At 42.6% G+C, this 24,487-nt stretch overlaps 1 protein-coding gene across 2 annotated transcripts in view; it reads left to right on the top strand.

Moving 5' to 3' along the window:
• Fam20b (family with sequence similarity 20, member B) overlaps positions 1 to 23,513 on the top strand; it is a 44,485-nt gene extending 20,972 nt beyond the window's left edge. For both annotated transcript variants that reach the window (XM_013015725.1, XM_013015726.1), the window contains 6 exons: positions 153 to 239; positions 6,836 to 6,945; positions 10,103 to 10,274; positions 12,981 to 13,172; positions 17,019 to 17,078; positions 22,150 to 23,513. In XM_013015725.1, coding sequence (XP_012871179.1) covers positions 153 to 239; positions 6,836 to 6,945; positions 10,103 to 10,274; positions 12,981 to 13,172; positions 17,019 to 17,078; positions 22,150 to 22,381 — 853 coding nt within the window. In that variant the 3' untranslated portion in view covers positions 22,382 to 23,513. The remainder of the gene's footprint in view (positions 1 to 152; positions 240 to 6,835; positions 6,946 to 10,102; positions 10,275 to 12,980; positions 13,173 to 17,018; positions 17,079 to 22,149) is intronic.
• The last annotated feature ends 974 nt before the right edge of the window (positions 23,514 to 24,487 follow it).

The following is a 24,487-nucleotide window of genomic DNA, read 5'->3' as shown; positions in this document are numbered from 1 at the left end:
TTGTGAGTTACAAAATTGTTTTGGGATTGAGAAAAGAGGTGTGTATGGAGCAGAATCAGACTTGCTAAGGTGTGTGTTCTACCTTTCGTACTATGACCTTTCATACTAATGCAATTAATATCTACACCTGTGCTTCCCATTCTTTTTTGCAGGTATAGCCGAGACTATATAGTAGAAGGAGAGCCATATGCTGGTTATGATAGACACAATGCAGAGGTTGCAGCTTTTCATTTAGACAGGTATGTGTGATCCCAACAAATTATGTTCACTTTGTTTCCTTTCTTTTGTTTCCTTGAGCTCATGCCTGTAATCTAGCAACTCAGGCAGCTGAGCTTTGAGGATTACAGTTTGAAGCCAGACCAAGCAGAAAAGTTCATGAGACTCTTATCTCCAACTAACTTCCAAAAAGCTAGACATAGAGCTATGGCTCCAGTGGTAGAGTGCTAGTCTTGAGCAAAACAGCTCATAGACGGTGGTTAGGCCCTGGAGTCAAGCCCAGGACTGGCACCAAAAAAAAAAAATCTCTTTTGATGAGTACCTGTGAACTTTTTTCTAAAGGGTGACACACTAGCAATCTTTCTTGTAGTTCTGTGAGTACTTAATAATTTGGGGAGAAAATAATAATTTGAGTGATACCAGGAATGCCAAGTAAGTTACATATTTTAACTAGACTTCTGCTGACTTTCAGCTCAACCTAGCATGCCTTCTGTTATTCTCATGAGTTACTTGTTATTACCAGGAGTGAAGATATTATTGGTAAATAAGTATCAAGCTGAAAATTGAAATTTGAACTCAAATCCCTGAATGAATTGTCCATTGGTTGGATCTGGCTCTCTCATTGGGTTTTTTTGTTTGTTTTTGTTGTAATACTGACTTACCCTTTCTACTGGAAGCATACAACATGAATTATATAACTAAATATAATGTTCTTCATATAAAATATATGTAGTTTTAAAAAAGCAGAGTAATTTCATACGAACAGATATGAATTCAAATTTATTAGATGAGGGAAGTTAATATATTTTTTCAGCAGGATATGAGTTGGGAATCTCTTAGCCAAACTGTTTGGAATCCCAGTTACTTTCTTACTAGCTTTCCAATTTGGTATATTGATGGACTCTTTTATTTTTTACCTTTTTTTTTTTTAATTCTGATGTTACTGGAGCTTAACTCAGGGCTTTTGCTTGCTAGACAGTCAATCTACTACTTGAACCATACCTCCAGACCTTTTTATGCACTGGTTTTGTTTTTGAGTTAGGCTCTCACTTTTTGCTTGGGCCAGCACTGTACCATGATCCAACTATTTTACATTTCCTGTTATATCTTGGTACATACCAGCATACTCAGTTTCTTCCATTGAGATGGACTCTTGCAGGCTGGCCTGGAACAGTGAGCCTCCTGATCTTAGCCTTTCATATGGCTGGGATGACAGATCCATGCCACTGTATCCGGCTGTTTGTGGGAAGTGGTCTTTTATGTATGCTTGAGCTTTCCTTGAACCACAGTCTTTCCAACTTCAGCCTCCCAAGTAACCTGTTTATCAGTGTGAGCTAACAGCTACTGGCTAATATATGGACAGACTTTAAAAGAAATGATTCCAGAGGGGGGACCAAGATGGCGACAGGGCAGTAGGGAAACGCCACAGCTCTCTCCAACCACAAAGAGAGTTCGAGTTCCAACGCTTAATCTCCCCAAGAGACCGACAACAACAAAAAGACGAACACTCAGAGAAAAACCAGAGGTGGAAAATAACAAAAAAAGAAAGAGAAGAAAAGAAGAATTTCAGAACAGAGAAGAGCGAAGACCCCTCCCCCAACCTTTACTGGCCGCGCGGCAGTGCTCCAAGCCGCCAGCCGGCCCGGCGGGGGCTGCCAGAGCCCCAGAGACACAGGGGGCCACTTGCAGATCACCAGGTACCGGTTCGCAGAACAGCGGATCGCCAGGAACAGAGAAACCTACCAGCCGGGATTCTCCATGAGGATCCCACCCCCACCCCTCACTCTCCACTGGAGCAGAGAGGCTCCATCCCGCCAAAGCCGCCCGGCACCAGCAGCACGACAAAGGGACCTGTCGGCAGACCACCCGCCCAATCGCGATCGCAACGACCCGGCGGGGGCCGCCCAACCCAGCCCGCAACCACGCCAACTGAACTCGGATTGCAACAACAACTGACGACCTACACCACACAGAAACAACCAGCTCCAGGGTGAGTACTTCACAGGGGAGAGTGCATCCCTCAAGGGAGACCAGAGCTGGAGGGAATACCCAGACCCTGACCTAGACTCCCTACCCCAACACCGGGACCACAGGACCCACTAAAACTGGGAACTGTTCGAGAGCTCCACCAGCTGGTGGAGCACACTCTGCTGGCCAGGCCAGAGCAAGAGTGCCCCTGGAAGGGAACTTAAATGCCCAAGCCAGGAACAGCACCCCTGGGTCAAGACTACCAACAGTAGAAGAAATTTGAACTGTGTCCCCCAGGCTGCATAACCTAGGTGGTATACACAGCAGCACAGGCCTAACCAGCACGCTCCAGGCTGGGGCTGGAACCAGGCCCGGGGATCCAGCGCCTGAACAACACAACCAACTCCTCCCAACTGAAGTAAAAAGCTGAGCATACGCCTCAACAGAGGGGAGAAAACCAGGAAACAACACTCCCCGGGAAGCACGCCTGTGACAACAAAAGACCTGGAGGCTCAGGACAAGAGAAGCCCAAACCCCACCAAAACTCTACCCATATACCCTAGGCTGGGAATTGGGCAACACAGGCTGCTAGCACCTGATAATAAGCAGGAGCTCAGGCTGATAAGGCGGCTCAGCAATAGAGTGATAGTCTTGGATGTATGAGGCCCTGGATCTGATTCCTCAGCATCACAAAAGCAAAAAGGGTCAGAAGTGGTGCTGTGGCTCAAATGGTAGGGTGCCAGCCTTGAGCTGAAGAGCTGAGGGACAGCACCCAAACCTAGAGTTCAAGCCCACAACCAGCCCAAAACAAACAAACAAAAACACATCAGGAGCCCATAGCAGACTCCAGTATTTGGGAGAGTGCATCCAGAGCATCTGATCTCCACAAGAGTACCCGTAGGAGCAAACACAAGCAGTTTAGGCTGCTCAACCCTTCCAAAGGCGGGAATTGCCAGCAATCTACAGCAGAGAGCTGAGAATCCTAAGTAAGTCAGAATAGCAGCTGGAAATAGGCTCCCAACAGAACCCAGATCAGGCACAGACTCTCTCTACCAATACAGAATCAGCAACCAAGCAAAGACAGACACACCAAAACAAAATTGAAGAGCAGTCTCCTGAACCCCCATGCGAAAATCACAGAGAAAAATCACAAGGTTTATCACCACCCAGGACAGCAAGCTCACCTCAGAAGCCAGCAGCCACGCAGGGGAGAGCCCCAGTGGGAGCAAAGCAGGAATGGAAGAGAAAAGCTACATCCAAGGGTTGCTGGAGGCAATGACTCAAGAAATAAAGCGAGAAATGGATCAGAAATTGAAAGCACAAGGATGAACTATCAAAAGATATACAGGATATCAAACAAAAGTTGGATGCAAAAAGAAATGATTCCAAGTATTTGTTTAATAAATTAGTCTTATAACGAAACCAGGAAAAATATAGGTGAGGTTTCCATCTTTTCTTGATTGGGAAGGATTTCCTATGTGTTTATACAAATCCACATATACACTAAAACTCTAGTAGAATATGGGTAAGAACTTAAGCAGTGAACAAAACAGTAGGAGCTGTCAATTGCTAATGTGTATGGGAATAAGCCTTTCCTCACTAGAAACTTTTATTTATTTATTTATTTTGTGGTCAACTGACCAAACTCTGGGCCTGGGCACTGTCCCTCAGCTCTTCAGCTCAAGGCTAGTGCTCTACCACTTGAGCCATAGTGCCACTTCCAGCATTTTCTGCTTATGTGGTGCTGAGGAATCGAACCCAGGGCCTCATACATGCAAGACAAGCACTCTACAACTGAGCCACCTTCCCAGCCCCCTCACTAGAAACTTTTAAAAATCGAGTTTAATAATGCAGCTGAAAATAGCACAGGTTTAAAATGATGTTTTGTAAATTGGCAGGAATACATTGAAATTCCAAATTATGATAGCGTTAATTATGATAGTGTTAATTTCAACCTTTCTGTTAAGAACTCGTCTACTGGGCTCTGGTGACTTATATCTGTAGTCCTACCTACTCAGGAGGCTAAGTTCTGAGGATTCTGTTTTGAAGCCAGCCTGGGCAGGAAAGTCTGTGAGACTCTTAACTAATCATCAGAAAGCCAGAAGTTGCAGTATGTCTCAAGTGGTAGAGTCCCCCAGACTTGAATGAAAAAGGGGCAGCACCCAGCCCTGGGTTCAAGTCCTAATACCAGCAAACACACATAAAAAGAACTCTGCCATTTTTTGTCAAGACAATATTCATAACCATTAAATGAATAAATTTCTTTTTATTCACATGCCTAAGACATAGCTGGAACACATTAAAGAGAAATGATAAAATATTTAAAGCTAGATACAACTGTCATAGCTGTAGCATTTTGTAGTAGTCAAAGCTAATAGCAACTTAAGTATATCCTGATAAGAAAGAAGTTAAATAAATGTTTATAATGCTATGACTTTTTGCTGCTTCTTTTTAAGACCTAGTGGCAGAGAGTTCGCTAAATCCTATTCCCCCTCCTAAATGGCACACTAGAATTCAGATTTTATTTGCCTATTTCCTACCAGCAGATCATGAAGATCCTTATTTCCAGACCAATATTCTATATTATCCATCATAGCAATTTTTATTACTGTGATGAAGTGTTATTTTATTTTATATTTCCCGTTACATGCAAAGTTTATCTTTTTATAGTATACCTGTTTATTAAGTAGAGGGAAATATTCTTGTATAGAAATGATTGTTTTTAATGTGAATTGAATATAATGACTTGTACTTGGAGGGTCTTTTGTTTGAAAGTTCTTCCCTAGCTCAAATCCAGATATTCTGTGGCCAGCCTCACTGTCTCCTTTGCTAACTGCCACCCAGCCAGCTTTAGGTGCCACTGTGAAACTGCCCCCTCGTCACTAAGCTGGCTGCTTTTCTTTGATTGGCAGTTGTCAATGCATAGAAAGACTATTTTGTACCCTTTTTGTCCATCCATGACTCCTGACACTTTTCTGCTTTGACTTGTGTTTCTCTACTACACTCAGACCTAGCTGCCTTCTCTTGCCTCGTGTTTCTCTTTGTTATGTTATTTTCCATTCGTACATTTCCATGTATTTCATTCATCTCCTTGCTTTTGTGGCTTTTCTAAGATTAGGTTTAGGACAGAACCAGTCCTAAACAGATCATTTGTTCTTTTAAGTCTTTCAAATGGCATGGAGAAAGGCTTATGATATAATAATGAGTAAAAAGCAGGATACGAAACTGCATACAGTATAAGCCCTATTATATGTCTATGCATAAGCTAGAGTGGATGTTTATATATACAGGTAAGGAAAACATGTTTATATGACAAAATGTCAGTAACTTTCTGGATTGGTGAATTGTGGGTGATTTCTGTTTTCACTATCGAATTTCTCTGGGCTTCAAGTTCTACATCTCTTGTCTGGGGAATGTTTTTTTTAGGCAGGCAATGTCATTTAAACAAAAAAAAAATGTTGCTGGTTGCTGGTGGCTCACGCCTGTAATCCTAGTATTCAGGAGACTGAGATCTGAGGATTGCGGTTCAAAGCCAGACTGGGCAGGAAACTATGTGACTTATCTCCAATAAACCACTAGAAAACCGAGAGTGGCGCTGTAGCTCAAGTGGTAGAGCGCTCGCTTTGAGCTAAAGAACTGAGGGACAGCGCCCAGGCCCAGAGTTCAAGCCCCATGACTGACCAAGAAAAAATTTTTTGTTTTCAGCTGGTACTGGTGACTCACACATGAATCCTACCTACTTAAGATACTAAAATCTAAAGGATCATGGTTCAAGGCCAGTTTAGGTAGAAAAGTTCACTAGACTCCATCTCCAAAGTCACCAGCAAAAAGCCTGACTGGAGGCATATCTCAAATGGTAAAACACCACAAGGGCCTAGCAAGTTTGAGTCCCTAAGTTCAAATCTGCCTTCCCAGTACCTCAAAAAAAAAAAGATTGTTTTCAACTGCATGGTAATATTTAACCATTAGAGAGACCATTAAATCTGAGTTGTCCTGTTTGTTCTTTTTCTTTTTTTATTGTGAAAATACCGTACAGAGGAGTTACAATTACATGGGCAAGATAATGAGTACATTTCTTATCAAGCATTGTAGCCTCCTCCTTTGTTTCCCCTTCCCATCCCTTCCCATTCTCCCCCCCCCCCGCCCCCCCACCCAATCCTCCCCGCCTGTCCCCCCCCACCTGAAAGTTGTAAAGTTCGTTTTCGACATAATGACTTGTACATCTCATTGTTGCAGTGGGTCCACCTGTGCCCTGTTTGTTCTTTTAGGTCCATCTGCATAGTTTTGTCAGTGTGCTATTTTATATAAGCTTTAACCTATGAACTTAAGTCCAAGTTTTTCTAATGCTTCGTTTAAATTTTAAATTTTTACTAGGAAAATTTCCTAAGTAGAGGTAGAAAGGATAATATAATGATCCCATATCCCCATTCCCTAGATTCAACAGCTGTTGACATTTGGTACAGCTCACCTTTTACACCTTTTTGCTGGAGTGTAAAATTACAAACATTTTGACATGATATGCGTAAACGTTTATTCTTTTAAAAAAAAAAGATACCATCTACGATATAGGATTCACCACAATTTTTGAGAATATAATTTAAAGTTAATCCCCAAATATTTTTTACTTTTCCTCTTCAACTTTGGAAACCAGGATTCTGGGCTTCCGCCGAGCTCCCTTGGTGGTTGGCAGATACGTTAATCTTCGGACAGAAATCAAGCCTGTTGCCACGGAGCAGCTGCTGAGCACCTTCCTAACTGTGGGTAAGAAGAGTATAGAGGACTTCTAGACAGGGGGAGAGGTAATAATCATTGAGCAAGCTGGTTTGTGTCTTTTAGGACTTGAAGAATTCAAGGGAATGTAAAAGCAAATAGGCAACCTGATCTCAGGTTAGTGGGGGAATTGGATATAAAAGTAGATAGCAGAAAATTGAAAGTTTTCCCAATGTACTCTCAATAGTTCTTCTACAGTAGAAAGTATGAAGTTATTTATTGGTAGTGAAAGTAAATGATAACTTCATTTTCTTCTGTTTAGTTTTACTACTAAGTCTCAAATCCAGGTTTTTGCTTAAAATGAGTCTTCATATCATTGGCTCTGTTATTTTCTCCAACGTGTGTGTGTGTGTGTGTGTGTGTGTGTTCAATTGAGAACTGTCGCCTTAGAATTGAATAAATCTTGAGGCGACTCTGTAAGATAACAAAACATTCCCTTGTAGGGTGGCTTTTGGCGCTGCCTTTCCTACTCTGCTAGGATTCGTTTATAGCTCACTATACATAAAACAGGCTCCAATTTCCATTATCTCACTCTCAGGCAAGGGACATGAGCTAAAGTTCTCATTCTTGTTCTGATTAGAAAGTGAAAAATTCACAGGTGCTGTGAATCCTCTTCATGATGACTATGGTTTTCTTATATATCACAAAAGCATAGTATCACTGATTTGTTTCAGATAATTTTCTTTTTTTGCCGGTCCTGAGGCTTGAACTCTGTGCCTAGGTGCTGTCCCTGAGCTCCTTTTGTTCAAGGCGAGCACTCTGCCACTTGAGCCACAGTGCCACTTGTGGATTTTTTGAGTAGTTTATTGGAGTTGTCTCATGTTTCTTGCACGGATTTGCTTTAAACAGCAATCCTCAGATCTCAGCCTCCTTAGTAGCTTGGATTACAGCAGTGAGCCACCTGCACCCAGCTTCAGATCTTATCTGTTCTTTGCTTTGCTTTGCTTTAATTGGTGTGAGGCTAGAGTCTGGGCCCTGTCTTTAAGCTCTTCATCTTAAGGCAAGCACCCTATCACTTGAGCCACAGTGCCACTTCCAGTTTTCTGGTGGATAATTGGAGATAAGAGTCTCAAAGACTTTCTTGCCTGGGCTGGCTTTGAACCTCAATCCTCAGATCTCAGCCTCCTGAGTAGCTAGGATTACAGGCGTGAGCCATCAGTGCCCAGCATTTTGGCCTATTTTAAAATCAGGTTGGATGTTTTCATGTTGTTGAATTTTAAAAATTGTTTCTCAGCTAAGAGGTATGACTCAGTACTCCAGCACTACAGATTATCTCACTCTTTACACTCAACAGTTGTGCAACTGTTATCTCCATTTTCTAAAGAAGATGTGGAGAGGTGAAGGATATACCTAATCTTGTCATCTCTTAAATCCTTTCTGTTTTAAGACTGAGGTACAGCTCAGTGGTTAAGTGCTTTCTTTTTTTTTTTTTTTGGGTCCGGTCGTGGGGCCTGAACTCTGGGCCTGGGCGCTGTCCCTCAGCTCTTCAGCTCAAGGCTAGTGCTCTACCACTTGGGCCACAGCGCCACTTCCAGCTTTTTTCTTTTTGCTTATGTGGTGCTGAGGAATCAAACCCAGGGCCTTGAGCATGCAAGGCAACCGCTCTACCGCTGAGCCACCTTCCCAGCCCATTAAGTGCTTTCTTAGCATTTATGAAGCTCTGGGTTTGATCCCAGCACCCCCCAAAGAGAAATATATATGTATGTGTATGTATATATAATAATGCAATACATATTTTATATATAAATCTAAATATGCTTAGTATTTGTTAATATTTAAATCTAGAAATCTAATGCAGACCCAAAATTCTTAACTGATACACTATATTTTGTGTGTGTGTGTGTGTGTGTGCGGTGTGTGTGTGCTTGAACTCAGAGCCTTCTGCTCTCATTCAGCTTTTATTTTTGGGCGCTGTCCCTCAGCTCTTCAGCTCAAGGCTAGTGCTCTACCACTTGAGCCACAGCGCCACTTCCGGCTTTTTGCTTTTTGCTTATGTGGTGCTGAGAACGAACCCAGGGCCTCAGGCATGCAAGGCAAGAGCTCTACCACTGAGCCACCTTCCCAGCCCTTTTATTTTTTTTTCTTGATGGTTAATTGGAGATCAGAGTTTCATTGACTTTCCTCAAGTCTCAACATTCTGAGTAGTTAAGATTATAGGCATGAACCACGGGTGCCAGGCACAACTAACAGGTTTCATATAAGCTATGTTTTGTTTGCTTGTATGTTATTGTTGTTCATTTTTAAACTAGAAACTGAATGTGAGTGTGCCCATTACTACTTAAATGTCATTGTTTCTAGGACAGCATAGGGTGTGTGTGTGTGTGTGTGTGTGCGTGCATATGAATATCCGCATATGTATCTTTTTCTCTATCTCTGGGTATCGATTAAGACTTTTTTTTTTTTTTTGTCGGCCATGGGGCTTGAACTCTGGGCCTGGGCGCTGTCCCTCAGCTCTTCAGCTCAAGGCAAGCGCTCTACCACTTGAGCCACAGCGCCACTTCCGGTTTTCTGGTGGTTTATTGGAGATAGGAGTCTCATGGTCTCTCCTGTCCGGGCTGACTTTGAACCTCGATCCTCAGATCTCAGCCTCCTGAGTAGCTAGGATTACAGGCGTGAGCCACCAGTGCCCAGCTCGATTAAGACTTTTGATTAAAACAGTATAGGTTTTAGACTGGCCATCTTCCTGTCTGTATGTTCAACTTCTCCATCTATGAGAAACTTGGTTTCTGTTATCCCTAATCCGTTCACTTATTTGCTTTTCCTTCTCAACATATATAACTGAACTGAGCACATGTCCCCTTTCTTCTTCCTCTTGGTACTTTAACCAGAACCTCTTTGTTGCTGAAAAACAAGAAGATACTTCTTTTCTTTAATCAGAAGAGTTTACAAAGGTTCTGTGATGGTAGTTGACTTCTGACAGATGCCAGATGGAAGAAAGAAGGGAGATTTACTTTCTAATATGTGCCCGTTTATACTTTGTGGATTTTTTTTTAATACCATCTGAACTATACTGTATAATAGGAAGTTCAGGATTTTCACTTTCTTAAGGCCTGCTTACATTGCTGCTTTCATTTCCCTGTTTGGGGAGATTTGGGAGGTTTTGGTTTTTTTTTTCTTTAAGTGTGTTTGGATCCTTTCCACCCTTTAGGAAACAATACTTGTTTCTATGGGAAGTGCTATTACTGCCGAGAAACAGAGCCAGCGTGTGCCGATGGAGACACAATGGAGGGGTCTGTTACGCTCTGGCTCCCAGATGTGTGGCCGCTGCAGAAGCATCGACACCCCTGGGGGAGGACTTACAGAGAAGGCAAATTAGCCAGGTAAACGTTCCTGTGAGCCACTACTTAATTCTTCCAGTGCCAAGCCGGATGCCAGTCCTAAATAGAAGCCAGCTGTTCTATCCAAAAATAAGAGTTCTCGAGTCAGGGGCAACCTGTTAAGCAGGGACTTTCTTCTCTGTTTTGTTGTTGTTGTTTGCATTTTTATTTTGTTGGTTTTGTTTTATTTTTTTTTCCTGTTGGTCAAGGGGCTTAAGCTCTGGGCGTAGGCACTGGTCCTGAGCTCTTCAGCTCAAGGTGAGTGCGCTACCACTTGAGTCGCAATGCCACTTCCGGTTTTCCGAGTGGTTAATTGGAGATAAAAGTCTCACAGACTTTCCTGCCTGGTCTGGCTTTGAGCCATGATCCTCAGATCTTAGCCTCCTAAGTAGCTAGGATTACAGGTGTTTTTAGTAGTGCCACTGTATTAGCTTTCTGTCACTGTTAACAAATACATGAGGTCCATCAACTGAAAAGCAGGAGAAATTTCTTTTGGCTCATAATGTCAAAGATTTTAGTCCATAGTCTCTTGACTACATTGCTTCGGGCCTAAAATGGTGCAGTGCTTTGTGGCAGAAGCACAAGGTGGCGGAGGCTTCTTGCTTCGATGTGGCTGGGAAGCAGAGAAGGAGAGAGGGTGGGCCGAGGTTCTGATGTCCCCTTTACACCTGCTCCGGGTGACATAGCTTTTTTTTTTTTTTTTTTTTGGCAGGTCATGGACCTGAACTCTGGGCCTGGGCACTGTCCCTCAGCTCTTCAGCTCAAGGCTAGTGCTCTACCACTTGAGCCACAGCGCCACTTCCGGCTTTTTTCTTTTTGCTTATACGGTGCTGAGGAATCGAACCCAGGGCCTCATGCATGCAAGGCAAGCGCTCTACCACTGAGCCAACTTCCCAGCCCAACATAAGCTTTTTATAAATGTTCCATCATGTCCCAGTAATGCCACCGGCTGAGAATCAAGTCTTTAGTATATTATCTTTGGGAGATATTTAAAGTCCAAATCGTAACATTCTACTCAGCTCCCAATTTTACATCTCACAATGTGTTCAGCCCATCTCCAAGAGTCCTGAAAGTCTTTAACTGTGCCAACATTGCTGAAAAATCAGGGTTCCAGAGTCTCCTCCAAGACTCAAGGCAGACTCTTAGCTGTAAGCCCCTGAAAATAAGAAAAAAGGAACAAGTTACATACTTCCAAGATAAAAATGATGGGCTGGGAAGGTGGCTCAGTGGTAGAGCGCTTGCCTTGCATGCCTGAGGCCCTGGGTTCGATTCCTCAGCACCACATAAGCAAAAAGAAAAAAGCCGCAAGTGGCACTGTGGCTCAAGTGGTAGAGAGCGAGCCTTGAGTTGAAGAGCTGAGGGACAGCGCCCAGGCCCAGAGTTCAGGCCCCACGACCAGACCCCCCAAAAAAATGATTACAAGGGTAAACATTCCGAATCATTTCAAAAATGGAGGAATAGGAAAATGAAAGGATTGGACCAAAGCAAGACTGAACTCCAGAGGGGCAAATAGTAAATCCTTTAAGCTCCATGACCACCATCCAGAGCATACAATGGTATAATGTGAACCTCAGAGACCTTGGTCAATCCCACCCCTATGGCCTAGCTGGTTATAGCCCATATGGCTACCCTCTTGGGCTGGCTCGGCTTACTGCCTAGAACTTCAGTAGATAGGCATTTTATTGTTCTTGCATCTCATGACTTCCTGTAGTCTCCCTTGTAGCTTTGGCTTCACTCTTACAGTTTTATGTAGAAGCTACTTGTAGACTTCCAGGCCTTCGTTTGAAATCTCAATGGAAACCTCCATAGCCCCATAATTCTAACATTCTATATTGATGCTGCTGCTCTCTGTCACAGTAGCCAGGCTGCTTGGAGTGTCTTTCTCAATGGCTGAATAATTCCCTAGACTCTCCGTTCAGCCTGGCATCTCTCCTGTTGTTACAGAGTTCTTGACTCCTTTTTGATGGTGCTAAATATGTTGACTTGAACTTTATATGCCCTTGTTTTCTTGTCAGACTACAAGTTTCTTTATAATTCTGCTCTATGTTTACTCCTGTTTCTCATAGTAAATACAGTTAAAATAACCATTCTGCTGCGTTCCCCATCATATAAATGATTCTGCACCTTTAAATTTAGCTTTTCTGCTAAATCTCAGGGCATAGAAAAAAACGTAGACAAGTTCTCAGTCAAATGTAATATGAATGGCCTCTAATCCAATCCCCAATAGACCCTTCTTTCCATCTGAGATTTCAGTCAGCATAGCCTTTTCTATCCCAAAATCACCCATTAACTTTTGCTTCCAGCATTCCAGCCTTTCTTTAGCCTGCTTCCCCAAACTTTTCCAAACTCAAAAGGCCTCTGAACCACAGAATACCCAAGATAAGTAAATTTTAAAAGAGGATCCATTGGTTTTGGGACTGTGGAAAGGCAGAGCATTACAATGGGAATCTGTTGTAGAGTGAAGCTGCTCACTCCATTATGGTCAGGAAGCAAAAAGATGAAAGAGGTAGCATTTGGGTGCCTATATTCCCTTCTGGTCATGCCCCCAGTGATTCAACTTCCTTCCACCAGCCCTTATCCTTCAGTAGCACCACTGGCTACAACCAGTCCTTTAGCACATGGTCTTTGGGTGACTTTTAAGATCAAAACTAAATAGCCAGGTGTAGTGTTGGCACTCAGTAATGACCCTGTGATGTTCCTTGTCTCCAGGTGGGAGTATGATGAGAGTTACTGTGATGCTGTTAAGAAAACATCCCCATATGACTCAGGCCCACGCCTTTTAGACATCATTGATACTGCAGTCTTTGATTACCTGATTGGCAATGCTGACCGACATCACTATGAGAGCTTTCAAGATGACGAAGGCGCTAGTATGCTAATCCTTCTTGATAATGCCAAAAGGTAAGACCAGCAGGACTATCAGTTTCTGTATACAAAAGGATATTCTAGGGCATTGTGTTAGTCAGCTATGAGTCACTGTGACGGATACCTGAGATAAACCAATGTCAGGATGAAATGTTTATTTTGCCTCACTGTTTCAGAGATTTCAGTCAGTGGCTGATGGGTTCCAAAGTATCTGGGCTTGTGATGAGGCTTGAAGCATGTAGTGGAGCAAAGTGCTCATCTCATAGCATCTGGGAAATGAAGAGGCCAGAATCTCAGTACCCTCTTCAGCTATATATCCCCAATGGGATCTATGACTTTGTTCTACCAACTTCTAGTAGCACCATAGGCTGGTCACTTGTCCTTTGTATATGAGCCTTTGGAGAACACTTTAGATGTACACTAAAGCAGGTATCTAGAGCACAATTAATTTTTTTTTTGTCGGTCGTGGGGCTTGAACTCTGGGCCTGGGCGTTGTCCTTCAGCTCTTCAGCTCAAGGCGAGCACTCTACCACTTGAGCCACAGCGCCACTTCCGGTTTTCTAGTGGTTTATTGGAGATAGGAGTCTCACGGTCTCTCCTGCCTGGGCTAGCTTTGAACCGCGATCCTCAGATCTCAGCCTCCTGAGTAGCTAGGATTACAGGCGTGAGCCACCAGCACCCGGCCACAATTAATTTTTTTAAAAAGTCCTCCTTTTTCCACTTAGAGCCTTAGCTCTTGGTATCCCTCCTTCCCTTCCTCCTGAGTAATTTCAGAGTACAGGACATGCACCTTGAAATGCTGTTGAAAACTAGAAAGTGGTCCTCTTTACAACTGGAAGCCAATTTGTCCCTATCTATATCATTCTTGGCTATGATGTTTACATAACCTCAAATCTGAGACGTTCAGATTTAATAAAATAGAATTTATTTATGATTATATGGAATCTGAAGGTTTGTGCATTTTAAGCATTAAGACAGCTTAGACCCATGAGATGAGCAGTTATACAGTGATTTTATATAAAGACAAGTTAACTTTTAAGACAAGCTTACTCATTTTGAACAAATAGAACAACATCCTTATTATTGTAGGCCTGAGTTATTTAGAGAGCACATTTTATTTCCATTTTGCCCTCTGCATTCACCAAGGGAGCCAGTTCAGTTCAAAGAAATATTTCAATTATTCTATATAAGTGTTTGCTGAAGAATGCTTCCTTAGAGCCCAGAATTGCCCAGCCCTGGTTACTTCTGCAACCCAAGATGCTGGGAATAAGCTTAGGCATGGCTCCTCAGGAAAGAATGCTTGAGCAGCATTTGTACCATCTTCTACTGAGCAACAGGCACCCCATGCTCTGTGCAAGTTCGTGATCGTTACAGAAAGTAAAGGGTCCATAAACAACACTACTCTTCTGACGACGTCAGGTAGTGATCAGTCCTATATTTACTCCTAAACTTTATCCTTACTTGTAAAAATGGTAGTTTTTTTGGGGCGCTGTCCCTGAGCCTCTTTGTGCTCAAGGCTAGCATTCTACCACTTGAGCCACAGTGTCCCTTCCAGCTTTTTCTAAGTAGTTTATTGGTGATAGAGTCTAATGGACTTTACTGCCTAGGCTGGCTTCAAGCCTCAATCTTCAGATTTCAGCCTCCTGAGTAGTTATGTGAGCTACCAGCCCCTGGCAGCATGTAATACCTTATATGTCCCAAAACAGTTACTATCTTAATCCCTTTAAACTGTTGGAACAACGGTTACTTATAGACAGCAAAATTTTATTGGGCACAGTTGAGGAGGGTGGAAAGTTTTAAGAACAAGGTAAGGTGCCAGCAGATTCATTATCAAGTGAGGAGCCATTCCTCATGGATGGTGCCTTCGATGTCCTCATGTAGTAGAAGAGGTACACAAGCGCTGCTGGCCTCTTTCCTAATGGCACAGATCCATGCATGAGAGTCTTTCCTCATGATGTAGCCACTTCTTAAAGGCTTTACCTCTTAATAGTGTTGCATGGGGGGTTAGGTATTAACATGAATTTATGGGGTGGTGATACAAATATCTCATACTGTAGCAGCTGCTTTCCCTATTATTATTGGAGAGCCTACCGGGTACTACAAGGTAGCAGACCTCCATAAATTAAGGTGAGATTTGGGGAAAAGAGTGAAAGGTTGACAAATTCTCCATAATTGCTTCTCTTTTCCCAGTTCTGAATTGCTCCCCCCTCTCCTGCTGATAGAATCAAGGCTTTGAGCTCTCAGCTTTCTTGCTCACAACTGATGCTCTACTATTTGAGCCATACTTCTATTCTGGTATTTTACTGGTTAATTGTAGATGGAGTCCCATTAACTCTTCTGCCTTGGCTGGCTTCAAACCAAATTTGAGCCTGAGTAGCTAAGATTGCTGGTGTAGCAACGATTGCTGGGTTCCTAATACCTTTTTTTCTGGTGCTGGACCTGGGGTTGGAACTCAGGGCCTAGGCATTGTCCCTGAGGTTTCTTTTTCTCTACCATTTAAGCCATAGCTCCACTTCTGGCATTTTGGTGGTTAACTGGAGATAAAGTTCCATGGCCTTTCATTTCCTGGTTAGTTTCAAACCTCAGATCTTTCTCTCTTTTTTTTTTCTTTTGTTGTTGTTGGTGGTGGTGGTCATGGGCCCTGAACTCTGGGCCTGGGCGCTGTCCCTCAACTCTTCAGCTGTAGACTAGCTCTCTACCACTTGAGCCTCAGCCCCACTTCCGGGTTTTTCTGCTTATGTGGTGCTAAGGAATTGAACCAAGGCATGCAAGGCAAGCACTCTACCACTGAGCCACCTTCCCAGCCCCTCAAACCTCAGATCTGTCATGAGTACCAAGATCTCAGGCTTAAGACACCAGCACTCAGCTCTGTTATCCTTTTCTTTCTTTCTTTCTTTCTTTTTATTTGATCGTGGGGCTTGAACTCTGGGCCTGGACACTGTCTTCAGCTCAAGACTAGCATTCTACCACTTGAGCCACAGTGCCACTTCCGGTTTTCTGAGTGGTATATTGGAGATAAGAGTCTCACGGAGGGCTGGGAAGGTGGCTCAGTGGTAGAGCGCTTGCCTTGCATGCTCCAGGCCCTGGGTTCGATTCCTCAGCACCACATAAGCAAAAAGAAAAAAGCCGAAAGTGGTGCTGTCACTCAAGTGGTAGAGCGCTAGCCTTGAGCTGAAGAGCTGAGGGAAAGCGCCCAGGCCCAGAGTTCAGGCCCCACGACCGGATCCCCCCCCCCAAAAAAAAAGAGTCTCACGGACATTCCTGCTTGGGCTGGCTTTGAAATGTGATCCTCAGATCTCAGCCTCCTGAGTAGCTAGGATTACAGGCGTGAGCCACTGGCACTGGCTCTGTTATTTTTATATCTGTATTGAATCAGTGTTTTCTCAGCCGTTGTGAAAACTGTCTACAGTTTTGCCATTTGAAACTTTGCCTATATGTGCACCTTAAGGAATAGGATATTGGTAATTTTGGAGTAGAACAGTATAGCTTGTTATTTTAACTAATGGCCATCTGCTTGTTTGGGAGAACACATAAACAAGGTTAAGAGTTCTCAAGTTAAGAGGTTTTCACATTCCATCCCTTTGGTCTATGAACTCTATACTCTGTTGCCATAGTTAGACTCAGCAGCTTGCATACAGTATCTTAGCAGGAAATAGGGTCTTTGTAGATGAGTTATTTGTAGATACTTCAGTACAGGCTGTTACTGATGCTGTGTCTAATTGGTCATGCCCTGCTTATTTTTAATTTAAATGATTTTAGCTGCTGGAGCATGAAATTATCTAGGATTATATTTGGGTTTCATACAGAATTTGCTGTTGCTTTGATAATGAGATGAGAACTGATACTTCCACCTAATTCACTAAGTTTTCATTTGGTTTTCAGCTTTGGGAACCCCTCGCTGGATGAGAGAAGCATTCTTGCCCCTCTCTATCAGTGTTGCATGTAAGTTATGCACAGCAAGCGCGTGTACCTGCGCTGCCTTCTTTTTCAGGTTCGCAGAATAGCAGTACGTAAGTTTTCTTGATTGTAAGTCTCTGAACAGTGCTTTTCATACTTTTGCAATCTAAAACCCTGGACATCCTGAGATCTTCTTGAACCAGGGAAAGGTAAAGTAATTCAAGGCTCAGAATTCATTTTTAATATTGTATGAATAGAAGTTCATAATCTCGTTAGTAATACATATCTGTGTTTGGTTTAATATCAAAATATAATCAACTTCCTCACATGTCCTACCCCATTGTCCTCAAAATTGAAGTAAAATTTATGTACTTATTGGCTACAGTCCTGTTTCTTTGGGGCTTTAAGTCCCTTGCCCATCACATACCTCCTATGTTTGCATATCTTTGTTTGTTTTGTTTCTTGTGCTAGTACTGGGACTTGCACCCTACCTGGGTGCTGTCTCTTTCCTCTCAAGGCAGGTACTCTTATCATTTGAGCTACAGCTTCCCTTCTGGCTTTTGGCTGGTTGGACTTTTCTGATCTGACTGGCTTAGAACCTCAATCCTCCCATCTCAGCCTGCTGAACAGATAAGATTTATGGCATGAGGGCTGGGAAGGTGGCTCAGTGGTAGAGCGCTTGCCTTGCATGCATGAGGCCCTGGATTCGATTCCTCAGCACCACATAAGCAGAAAAAGCCAGAAGTGGCGCTGTGGCTCAAGTGGTAGAGCGCTAGCCTTGAGCTTAAGAGCTGAGGGACAGTGCCCAGACCCAGAGCTCAGGCCCCATGACTGGCCAAAAAAAAAAAAAGATTTTTGGCATGAACCCCCAGCTCCCAGTATATATCTAAGTATGAAACTGTATAAACCACAAGCAGCTTTTTATAAGAATTTAATAATTGCTTTATGTCAAGAACAAAGAAAATGAGATAAAAATTGAGCTCCTGTCTCAGGTCATTAATTCTCATCTCATTTTAAAGTACTTATATCATTATGTGTCTGGTGCACACATCCACTCATACTGGACAGAATGTATTCTTTGGCTTCTATCTATAGACAGTTCTAGAACTGAGATCCTCGCATTCCTGAATCTAAGAGTGAGAAAAGTATGTAGAAAAATACATCTGACTGCCAGTAAGTGTTCAGTGTTAGCCAGAAGATGGCAGCTCTTCCTGAACAAAGGCAAGGGTTTTCCTTCCCCCTTGGCAGAAAGGCGGCTGTTGGAATCCTAGATCTATCAGTTATTTGCTATATGCCCTTGAACTAGAAACATTCATATGTGTCCTCACAGAGGATCACAGTAGCTCAGTAGCTACGTACATATTACCATATCAAATGATGCTAATCGAAATGAACTCGGAGATGTGGAAATGAGTTTTTGTTGTTGTTGTTGCTGTTTTTAATGTTTAATGTTGTTTTTAATGCGCATAAAGCTCAAAGAGGATGGACATGCAGATTTCTTACTCTAAATTAGTCTATAAATGCACAGAGCAGCAGAGTTTCCCCATGTGGACTACCTCAATCTTACTGCCTTTCATCCAAATTCACCCTTCAATATAGCTGTAATCTTCTTTTTTTTTTTCTTTGGTTTATCCCCTGTTGTCACTTTTGGATTCTGGTACCCTGTGTCTTATATATGTGTTTATCTGATTTGGGGAAGGGAAGGGGAGAAATAAAATGGTGAGACAAAGGACAAAGGGTGAACCAATGCACCAGCGATCCTCACAAGACACTGTGTTGGAAATGAACTTTACAGCATGGGGTGGGGGAGAAGTAGGAGAAAAATGAGGGAGCGGGTAACAAAAAATGTACTCTTTACCTTACTTATATAACCGTAGCCCCTCTGTATATCACCTTTATAATAAAATTAAATTTTAAAAAAGTAAAAGAAAAAACTATACCTACCAGTTTCTTTAATTGTAGGCAAAGATGACATGAAATGATATATGGAAGGTATACAAAAAATAGTGGATTGTGAAAATAAGAGAAAATTCTGTAGAAAACAAAAAGTTAAGTATGAACCAGGTGCCTGTAATCCTAGCTACTCAGGAGACTGAGATCTAAGGATCATGGTTCAAAGCCAGCCCAAGCAGGAAAGTCCAAGAGACTCTTATCTCCAATAAACCACTCCGAAAACTGGAAGTGCACTGTGGCTCAAGTGGTAGGGTGCTAGCCTTGATTTGTAAATGCTCAGGGACAGGGCTCAGGCCCAGAGTTCAAGCCCCACGAAACCAAAAAAAAAAAGTATGTACATCAAGGATCATTGCTGTTCACCTGTTAAGTATATAGAACATGAAGTTTTGAAGCATTCACATGGCAAGTGAGACTGTGGCCTTTCCTAGGACCTGGTCTGCTTTGCTTTCTCTTTTTTTTTTTTAAATGCCTTCCTCCCTTTCTCCCTTTCTTTTTTTTTAATTTTTAATTTTGCAGTATAGGGATCAACCTCATTCACGGTCTCGCACATGCTGGGTAAGTGCTGTCCCACTGAGCTAAGCTGAACGTTTTTTGTTTTTTTTTCTTGTCAGTCATGGGGCCTGGACCCTGTTCCTCAGCTCCTCGGCTCAAGGATAGTACTCTACCACTTTGAGCCACAGCACTACTTCCAGTTTTCTGGTGTTGAATTGGAGAGAAGAGTCTCAGACTTTCTTACCTGGGCTGGCTTTGAAGTGCAATCCTCAGATCTCAGCCTCCTGAGTAGCTAGGATTACAGGCGTGAGCCACCAGCACCCAACCTTTTGTTTTAATAGCAACAAAACTGTGCCAAAAGTAACATTTATGGACTACCCACACATGGCTGAACTGGTAGAACACTTGCCTAGTAAATTAGAAATTCTAAGTTCAATCATTAGTACTTCCAAAAAAAACAAAGAATTTACTCAAGTAATCCTTAATTATATTTATTGATGCTGGGAAGTAACAGTACATATAATCAAGAATTGAAAGAAGATGTATTTTGAGTTGATAATACCAGTGTGCTTTAACCAGGAAATAGAAAGACATGTGTTAAGCTGGGGGTATTTAATATTTAAAAATTATTAAATTTTAATGCAACAGTGAACATAACAAAGACGGGATGAAGGAACACGGCCTAGGAAGGAAAGACATAGAAAAGGCAAGAATTTGGGCCTCCGTGGAAAAGGGACAGTCAGCTCACTAACTAGCAGGGAAAGACTGACCTCTGGAAGGTAGGCAAGCTGCAACAACCCTCTGGAGTCCAGGTGGAGTGTAGGCAGGCCGCAGTCTGGAGAGGAAGAGGTTATTCAGTAGGAATCTTCTGGGCACCGTTACGACACTTTGGGGGCTTGCTGATTGAACTAGGGTGGGCGGATAGCCTGCAAGGCTCAGGATCCTATGTCAGGAGAGCCTCCGAGAAGTTATCACCAGTCCTAGCTGAGGCTTCAAGATTATCTTCTGGAAATTTAGATGACCTCCTTCTGTATCACCAACCCACTGTTTCAGCCAGAAGCATCCAGAGAGCCCCCTTCTTCCTGCAGTATCCCTCTACTGAGAAAACTTAAAGAAGAAAGATGCTTACAGGATTTCATCGACTTTGGGAGACGATATATTGAAGGGGGAATTTGGATGTGAGTCCACATGGGGGAAATTCTGACGCTTTGTGCTTTATAGAATTATTTAGAATAAGAAATCTGGTTACTTAGGAGGCTGAGATCTGAGGATTGTGGGTCAAAGCCAGCCAGGGCAAGGAAAGTCCTTGAGACTCTTTATCTCCAATTAACCACCAGAAAACTGGAAGTGGTGCTGTGGCTCAAGTGGTAGAGCGCTAGCCTTGAGCTGAAGAGCTGAGGGACAGCGCCCAGGCCCAGAGTTCAAACCCCATGACCAACCCCCTCCCCACCCCACCCCCCCGCAAAAAAATCTGCACGCCCATCGTTTTTGTGCTTTATGCAAGCTTCGGTCTGCCTAAGTCATTGCACAATAGGCTTCCATTTGCAATCAGACATTCCTGCCTATTTAGTAATCTCTTCATCCATACAGAGATTAAGAACTTTTCTTGTAGGAGAAATTGGCAGAGATACAGTCAAGAATCCAATGTATAGCCTACAAAATTAGGGAAAGCAAGGGAGGGTGCGCTGGGAGGGATAGGTTAGAATGTGAAAAGGGGTGACATTCATCAAGATGCATCATACTCAAAGTACTTTGTTAAATGGCATGTCCTTTGAAGATCATAACAAATAAAGCTAGGCACTACTGGTGCCTCATGCCTGTAACCCTAGATACTAAAGAGACTGAGATTTGAGGATTGCAGTTCAAAGCCAGTATGAGCAGAAAAGACTGTAAGACTCTTCAGTTACCGACTGAAAGACCAGACGTGGAACTGTGGCTCAAGTGGTAAGCCTCCAACCTTGAGTAAAAAAGCTCAGGGATGGAGACCAAGCCCTGAATTCAAGCCCCCAGACTGGCACAATGAATAAATAAATAAATCCCTATTATGGTAGGAATATAGACTTAGAAACATGAAGGAGGGAGGAAATTAAGTTCCCCGTTTACATCCAAGGGTAATGCCTGTTAACATTGTAATGTGCTTCATTCTAATCACGTAGTGTCTTTACACACACGTTTTGTTATCTCACAAATTTAAAGTGAAAGATTGGTTTCCTCTAACATTACCATGCCATACTAAATTTTCAAAACTTTTTAATGGCTGCATGATTTCTCTGAATGGATGAGCTATGATTTGTTTAACTATTCCAATTGTTGGACATTAAGATTAGTTCACATTTTTGGCTTGTTTTTTTAATTTTTTACTTGATATACAGAGGAGTTTCAACATGTCAGCTTCTGAGTAACAAGCATCTTAACCAGTATCATTCCTTAGTTCCTGTTCTTCCTTTATTGAGCATGTATGTGTATGTGTGTGTGTGTGTGTATGTATAGCTACCCATAAATCAAACCAAAACCTGATAATGTGGCTTTCTCATGCAGAGGTCATTCTGAAACAAATGGTTTTTCTAGTTTAAATATTTTATGTAATTTTTTTAAAACTTTTGTCTGCCATGTGGGCTTTAAACTCAATTTGATAGTTTTTATGTAACTTGTCTAAATCTTTTTCTTTCAGCATTCGGGTTTCTACCTGGAACAGACTGAACTACCTTAAGAATGGAGTGCTAAAGTCTGCCTTAAAATCTGCCCTGGCCCATGACCCCATCTCCCCCGTGCTGTCTGATTTTCACCTGGATGCAGTAGACCAGCGGCTCCTGAATGTCCTGGCCACCATAAAGCAGTGCACTGACCAGTTTGGGATGGACGCTGTGCTGGTAGAAGATAGGATGCCTCTCTCCCACTTGTGATTTTCAACACAAAATAAGTGAAACTTATTTTTACGAAGATAGAAAAACAGCACAATCAACTCCAAATGGCATGAGACGGCTTGCAGGTGGTGGCCAATGGCAAGTTCTGTTGGTAAAGGACAGGGTAGCGTTGGGTGTTTCTGGGGTTTTCTGTAGTAAGTAAGGCTTAAAGCAAAGACCATGACCATTAGAGCATGAGCTGTTTCTGCAGAATCAGCTGAATTTCTTAGCACTTGCCCTTTCTAACAGTGGTCAGTCTTTATAAATCCCATGCCAAAGGACAAACAGGTGTGGCATTTGGATAGGTAAATGCTGGCACTGGCTTCAGAGTGTGTGTTTTGAGGTAAACTTTGCAGACGTTCTCCACACCTGTGGATTTTGTAGAACTATTTCACAGACTCTTGTCTTTTTTGTCCCAGGGCTAGTCAAATTGGAAGGCTTACTGCCTCGTTCAGCATGGCAGCAAATTAAACCTTCATTATGTTGAGCCAAAATAGCACACTCTGTTGAAGAGATCCATTTTTAAGATAGAATTGGAAGGAAAGACAAAGAGGAACATGTTTAGGCTTTTAAACAATTGGGTATTGTAGTTTCGACTAACTCAGGGAAGGAAAGGAAAGAGACTCATCTAGTAGAATCAGAATCATCGATTGAAAACAAGTTCCCCTCTATTTCAGTTCTATGTACTCCGTGGGTAAGTAAAAGCTGCAGAGCTACAGTCGTGTCCAGATTAACCAAAATATTGTTTCTGTAGAAAATACTCTTACAACTCAAGCACGATTCCTTTTATGGAGCTTTTTTCTTTTCCACCTTTTTGCCTAAAGTAGGCAAATTCTAATTAACAAAGCAAACTTTTGATAACACCTTGAGTAAAGGTCAGGAATTATGGCAGTCTCTCCCATCCTCATTTCTCTTCTGAAGTAAATTCCCCCCCACTGCTTTTGGACATTTGGGCATGAAAGTTGCTGTGCCCAGCAGATCTGTAGTCCTGTTTTTGCCCTGTGAGATAATACAGCAGATAATACACCCCCTGCTCGATGGTAGCTCAGCTTGGGAGTTAGGCCGTTTGAAGATTAGAATAAAAGATTTCAGGCCTTCTGAGTCTTGAAATTAAAGAAGTTACCAGAAGGAGCATCCAGATTTTGATTTATTCCAAATCCTACATTCATCGTTTAGTCTCATGTTGAGTTCTGAGTTCATGAGGTAGTAATATTCTCCTCATAGTACTCTCAACTTTAGGTTGCTAAACCACAGGTTTAGCTTTGGGTTCTGCCAAGGTGGTTTTGACATGTAAGCAGCTACAGTAAATTATAGGGCCAAGGGCCAGGCCTGCATTGCCCACTCTCCAGTGCCCTCAGAACTCTTTCTCGCCCAACTAGTCTGGGTTTGTTCTGATTCTGCACTTCTGTCAGGCAGAGACCTGTAATCTAAGCAGTGTGGTTGAGGACACTAATGCCTACCATTGCTTAGCAGTTTTAGGCAGCTATATACTTTGAAAAACACCATTTGCATCTATGCCCCAAGTTTTCTCTCACCGAAACTAAGTACACTGTAACTACAGAATGAAATCATAAAACTTTCATACGGTCTGTATGCACTTTGAGGTGGATGTAAGAATGAGCTGTTTCTTTCTTTTAAGGGGATATTGAATTTTAAAAAAATACTAGCACAAAACACAGTGTTAACCAAAGGAGGCATTGATTGCAGTTTTAAGGCTGCTTGCTTACTGTGGGTGTCCAGACTAATTCTCAGTTCAGCTAGAGAATACCTTAGTCAGTGCTCACCCCAGAGCTGTAGGGAGCCCTTGGTAGGAGACAGCAGAACATTAGTCAGCTCTGCTCTAAGTAACTTCTGATTGAACTAAACTATGGTTTAGTGTCTTTTCAGACATGTTGCCTTTAGTATGCCACACAAAGAACCACCATTCTCAAACTGGGAACCTCTTTCCTAATGTGGAAGCAGAAGATTCTGCTGAGGAAAAACATAGGATGGAAAGCTGCTTTGAAAAAACATCTTGGGGCTGGGAAGGTGGCTCAGTGGTAGAGCGCTTGCCTTGCATGCATGAGGCCCTGGGTTCAATTCCTCAGCACCACATAAGCAAAAAGA

The sequence above is a fragment of the Dipodomys ordii genome, unplaced genomic scaffold, assembly GCF_000151885.1.
Source record: "Dipodomys ordii isolate 6190 unplaced genomic scaffold, Dord_2.0 Scaffold27, whole genome shotgun sequence".
NCBI lineage: Eukaryota > Metazoa > Chordata > Mammalia > Rodentia > Heteromyidae > Dipodomys > Dipodomys ordii.
The sequence above is the reverse complement of the archived record's forward strand: the minus strand, read 5'-3'. Positions and strand labels throughout refer to the sequence as shown.